At 34.2% G+C, this 6108-nt stretch overlaps 1 protein-coding gene across 1 annotated transcript; it reads left to right on the plus strand.

Annotated features, from left to right (window-relative positions):
* Window positions 1-3576: 3576 nt before the first annotated feature.
* On the plus strand, window positions 3577-5049 carry LOC132624242 (uncharacterized). Its single transcript, XM_060339048.1, has 2 exons — window positions 3577-3828; window positions 3919-5049. Exons 1-2 carry the CDS (start codon window positions 3577-3579, stop codon window positions 5047-5049), a joined length of 1383 nt encoding a protein of 460 aa, XP_060195031.1.
* Window positions 5050-6108: the final 1059 nt, after the last annotated feature.

Consider the following 6108-nt stretch of genomic DNA (forward strand, 5'->3'; position numbering starts at 1 on the left):
GATTGGTTCTTTGTTAACTCGAAGAATCACATCACAACGTATATGAGTTGCATATCGAAGGGTGATTCAGGTTATGGGAATTTTGGCAGCATTTCCTCTATTTCTACTATGTCCCCAAGGTTACAACAACAATCAACTAAACACATGCAATACCAAGCTCAATCCCATATCTATATTACTCAATCAATAACATTCAATTTAGGGTTGATCCGTCTTTTACTCAATTCGACTATATACGTTATAATTCAACAGATATAACCTTGAATCAACTTAATTTCATAGATGTAAAGGGAAAATCTTACCTTAATAAGCTTGGATTGATCCTTGCTAGCTTGCAACTCGAGTTCTCGCCTCCCTTGTTTCGTTCCACTACTAATTACAATACTATAATGTTGCCACAAGCTTCCCGACCTAATTAGCATATAAATTTGGAGTGACTAATAACCAAGTGAGTAAGATATCTTGAAGCGAGTATATTGAGGTATATAGAGGTGTTGAGGAGTTGGATAATGATGAAAATGAGGTGGGATGGGGGTTTTATACCCCAATAGGTCGGTTGACGGGTCGTTGAGTTGCCCCGAACCATCAAAATGTACTACTGGAGTAGTCTTTCTCGAAACGTCCATAACTTCCTACTCTGATGTCGTATCGACAAATGGGTTAATGTATTTTAATGTAGATTCAATGAACTTCAATTTACATAGAGTATGCATTCCATAACTCCTCATATTCTAGGACATACACCTCCCTCAAGTTGGACCAAAAATCCTGTCCGGAATTCTGCCAAGTTTTCCCAAAGTTTCGACAAACTTAATTCCTTCGCTTCACTTGATCCCGGAACCTTTTGAAACTTGCTTAGCACTTTTTAAAAGTCTTCCTTAACTTTGTAAGGGTTCCATTACCTCTCCAGTTTAAAATAATTTACTTTTGACACAAACGATTCGAAAATTTTCAAGGTGTAACACATTAAATGAGAAGTAGGGGCAAAAATTAAAGACCATCAATTAGAGCGGAAAATATTAAAGACAAGTCCATATGAAAGGCAATCCGCGGTAATTTTTTAATGTGGAAAAGGTGATAGTGACACTAAAAAAAATCTATTTACTCAACCAAATTTAAAATTGATCAAAAAGTTTGTTGTCCTTGTTTTATGTCTAAATGATGATTAAACTTGTTACAAATTATTTATTCCTATAAAACTTATTATAGACAAGTAAAAAAAATTATCAAAACATTTTGTTTATACCTTAGTGCATATATAATTTTTAAATTAAATTATTTTTTTATATATAGCTAAAAATATTTGAAAAAAGTAATTACATACACATTTAAGAAATTATAATATTAATATATTTAAAAAAATCATTTCTTAACATGCTTTCTTAAAGAAAAGGAAAGATTAAAGTAAGAAAAACAAACAATTTCATTAACTTTTCTATTCCTTTTGTATGATCTAATTTGAGAAACATCTAAAAGTATTTCGTTATATCAAGACTTTAATTTATTAAATTTTAAATGCTACTTTTATTTATAAGTTAACTTCACTGACATCATCATACAACAATTTGTAGCATCAAATATTTTTTATATTACTTGAATACCATAAATATATTATTTTTTCCCAAAAATAAGTTAGCTAATATTAGTTTAATTGAGAAAAAAATAAAAAAGTTAATCAAACATAACACAAAACTCAATTTGAATCATTAAAAACTCTAACCCCAAAAATAAAAGGAGAAGTACTTTTGTGCGTGCATTTGTTTGAAAATAACTCAAGAAGATTCTCTACTTCTTAAAATTCTCAAAAGTTAATATTTTCAACATACTTCCTTCCTTAAAGCCACGTGTTCGTCTGCTAGCTCATGGATATGGAAGAGTATTATTTGGGGTAGAAATTTGTTACAAAAAGGTATTAGATGGAGCGTAGGATCTGGTGATAATATTAAAGTTTGGACGGATCCTTGGATTCCCAATTCATTTGGGTTTAGGCCTAGACATTTCATGCTCAAATGGATATAAAGTTAAAAGTGAATGATCTTATAGACCACACTACCCACACTTGGAAGATGCAAGATTTACAGAATTGATTTTGTATGGATGACATTAATGCTATAGTTTCTATTCCTATTTCTACCACTGGGTCACCAGATAGGATTATTTGGCATCATACTAATTCTGGCAATTATGAGGTAAAATTGGGACACCACTTAGCTAGAGAAATTGTTAGATGTCGAGAAGCTAGTAGCGATAGACCTCAAGCAAGTAATCAATCTTTTTCAAAAAAGTTTTGAGATTTCTTATGGTCTATGAATATAAAAAACAAATATAAGCATTTCATTCGGAAATGTTTTACGAATGTGCTACCTATTAATCATGTAGTTGCTAAAAGATCAAAACATACTTGTGATGTTTGTAAGGTTTGTGGTATTGAAAGTGAAACTATTGATTATATGCTTTTTAGATGCCCTAAAACAAAATTGGTTTGGAGAATATGTCTTATTAATTGGTCTAATATAGAGAGTATTATGGATTTCGATAGATCGTGGAATGATATGTTTGTTAATGCTAATCAAAATCCTGATTCTATTGATCTTGCTAAATTGAATGTTTCAATTATGTGGCAAATTTGGAAGGCTAGAAACTCAATGAGCTTTTAATGGGGATATCTCTGAACCTAATGATATTGTAGACAAGACACTTTTTGATTTCCATGAATACGAAAATTATTTGCTTACTACCTTTTCTCCTACACTTGTATCTGATTATACACTGATAAACATATTATTATGGCAAAAGATGACATTGTTATGTTTGCAGCTGCGAGCTTGTAAAAGGAGAAAAAGAAGGCAAGCATTGGTGTTGCAGCTATGGATAGCTGTGTAATAGAATCTACTTTGGGGAGGGAACGGGTCACTCAAGCATTAGCAACAAATATAAGCATGAATAATGAGAGTGGTGGTGATATGAGAGTACAAGTGGATGCATATAGGGAGACTGAAGAGGTTTCTAATGAGGATGATGTAGACAACTCTAGTAGTAACCTGCAGTTTGTTGGTTGTTATCCGGAAAAAGGTGCACATGCAGAAGAAAATAATCTAGCTTTGGCTATTATTCCTGATGTCAAGGATGCTCAACCTCTGAGTGTTGTTGCAAGGATTTCCCCTAATAAGGCTTTGCATGATGTTGTTTCTCATAATCTACATGATGAGAAAGAGAAGTTGACTTTGGTCAAATATAAGAAAGAAGATGTTGATAGTGCTGCTATTGATATGAATCTTCATCAGATGTGCATAGAAGCGGGATTATCTCCAAAAACATAAAGCAAAGAGTCAAGAAAAGCAAGAAAGCAAAATTCTTCTGATTTTCCACAAACAGTGAGGTACACAACAAGAAATAACATTAAGAAATCTGTTAAATGATTGTTAAATCCTTATTTTGGAACATAAGATAAGTGAAGTCTCAACAAGCATTTCATAGAGTTCAAATGTTAATAGGCATCACAAGTTCTTTTTGGTGGCTCTGATGGAACCTTTTTAGCATCAAAGACAGATTCAGAAATATACAAGGAGACTTGGAATGCCTTATGCTAATTTTAACTGTAATGGTAAAATTTGGTTTTTTGTTCAACATAATGTAGATGTTGAGGTTCTTTTGGATACTGAACAATCCATTACTGTAAAGCTGAAATTTCAAGATTTGAATAGAGATATGGTGGTTACAAGGGTCTATGCTAAATATTCAGAAGCGGAGAGATTACAGTTATGGGATAGTTTATACTTCTTGGCTAGTAACATGACATCTCCTTGGCTGATTGGTGGAGATTTCAATGTTATATTGAATGAAGAAGAAAAAATAGGAGGTTTACCAGTATTGCCACAAGAATATGAAGATTTTTCCTTTTGTCTGAATTCTTGTGAGTTGCATGAGATGCCTTTCAAAGGGAGTCCTTTCACTTGGTGGAATGGTAGGGAAGCCAATGACTGCATTTTCAAGAGATTGGATAGGATTGAGCATAATGATTCATTGCAGAATTGGTTTGGACAGCTTGAAGTGGAACACTTGTCAAGGACTGGTTATGATCATGCACCATTACTTGTATCTTGTGGAAATCAAGTGGAGAATTTTATCAAACCATTCAGATTTCTCAAATTCTGGGTGGAGCATGATACTTTTCTTGACTTTGTTAGGCAGCAATGGGAAGCAGACTTATCTGATGATGTTTTTCTTTCCTTTAAACTCAACATGAAGAAACTGAAAGTTGCTTTAAGTACTTGGAGTAAGGCTACTTTTGGGGATATTTTTAAACAACTAGTGGTTAGAGAGGATATAGTTAAGATTAAAGACCATTTGTTTGAGGAGAACCCCTCTGAGGAAAATAGAATGGTCATGCAAAGGGCTCAAGCTGAGCTTAAACTGTATCTTCACTATGAGGAAAATTTCTGGAGGCAAAAAGCTGGGATGGACTATTTCTCAGAAGGTGATAAAAATACAAGATTCTTCCATAGTCTGTTAAAAGGAAGAAGGAAAAGAATCCAGATCAAGAGGATTCAAGCTGCTGCTGGAAATTGGCTAGAGGATGCTGATAGAGTTGTTGGTGAAGCTGTTAACTTTTTTCATAAGCAATTTACTCATGAGAAGGTTAGTGAAGATTCTCCAATTCTCAATCATATTCTTGAACTAATAAGAGAGGAGGATAATTTGCTACTTGCTGAACAACCTACTATGGGGGAAGTACAGAAGGCAGTGTTTGAATTAAATGGGGATAGTACTTGTGGCCCTGATGGCTTTTCTGGGATTTGTTATCAGAAGTGTTGGGAGGTGATCAAGGCTGATGTTTTTAGTGTTGTTAAAACTTTCTTTGATGGTCAGACTCTTCCTAAGTCCATCACTCACACTAATCTAGTTTTGTTGCCAAAGAAGAATGTTGTTGAGTCTTTCTCTTATATGAGACCTATAAGTCTTAGCAACTTTGTCAATAAGGTCATATCTAGAGTAGTTCATGATAGATTGGACAATTTACTTACAAGGGTGATATCTCCAAATCAATAAGGTTTTGTCAAGGGAAGGAATATAATTAAGAATGTATTATTGACACAAGACATTGTAACTGATATAAGGAAGAGACGAAAACCAGCAAATGTTGTGATTAAGTTGGATATGACAGGGTCTCATGGTTATATCTCTGTAAGGTGATGAAGAAGATGGGATTTTCTGGAGCTTTCATTGATCTTATATGGAGGCTGTTGGCAAATAATTGGTATTCTGTGCTTTTAAATGGTCAGGCACATGGTTTCTTTCACTCCACAAGGCGTGTCAAGTAGGGGGATCAACTCTCTCCTGCTCTTTTCATCATAGCTGCAGAATTTCTTTCAAGAGCATTAAACTCTTTGTTTGATCAGCCTGGTTTTGTTGGTTATGGGATGCCATAGTGGAGTGCTGAGCTGAATCATCTGGCATATGCAGATGATACAATCATCTTTTCTGCTGCAGACAACTATTCTTTATAGATGATCATGGATACTCTTCAAGAATATGAGAAAATATCTGGACAGCTGATAAACAAGAGGAAAAGTTCTTTTTATATGTTCAGCAAAGTTTCAAATGAGTTGAGTCAGCAGGTTGTAGCAATAACAGGATTTGTGAGAGGGCATTTTCCTTTTACATATCTTGGAGTACCAATTACTCATGTCAGGAAAAGGAAAGTGGATTATATTGAGTTATTGAAGAAAGTCAAAGACAAGTTGCAAACTTGGAAAGGAAAGTTACTGCTTATGGTGGAAAAGCAGTGTTGATTACAAGTGTCCTTCAACGTATCCCAATTCATGTTCTATCTGCAATAAGGCCTCCTAAATATGTTATTAAAGAACTACACAGGATCTTTGCAAGGTTCTTTTGGAATAATAAGGAGGAATGAAGATGCAGACACTGGTCATCTTGGCTTAACATGTGCTTTCCTAAGCATGAAGGAGGTTTGGGTTTCAGGTCTATTTATGACATGTCTAAAGCCTTATGTGCTAAACTTTGGTGGAAGTTTAGAACCACTAGTTCACTTTGGGCTAATTTCATGTGGAACAAATACTATAAGAAACAAATTCCTCAGGTGGTTCA

This window comes from Lycium barbarum, chromosome 12 (assembly GCF_019175385.1).
Source record: "Lycium barbarum isolate Lr01 chromosome 12, ASM1917538v2, whole genome shotgun sequence".
In the NCBI taxonomy this organism is placed as follows: Eukaryota; Viridiplantae; Streptophyta; class Magnoliopsida; order Solanales; family Solanaceae; genus Lycium; species Lycium barbarum.

What these genes read in the sequence shown, in the direction of transcription:
- LOC132624242 (XM_060339048.1), top strand. Translation starts at nt 3,577, where the DNA reads ATGCCTTATGCTAATTTTAACTGTAATGGTAAAATTTGGTTTTTTGTT. An exon ending in TGATTGGTGGAGATTTCAAT is followed by an intron (nt 3,829 to 3,918) that starts GTTATATTGAAT and finishes AATTCTTGTGAG; the next exon opens with TTGCATGAGATGCCTTTCAA.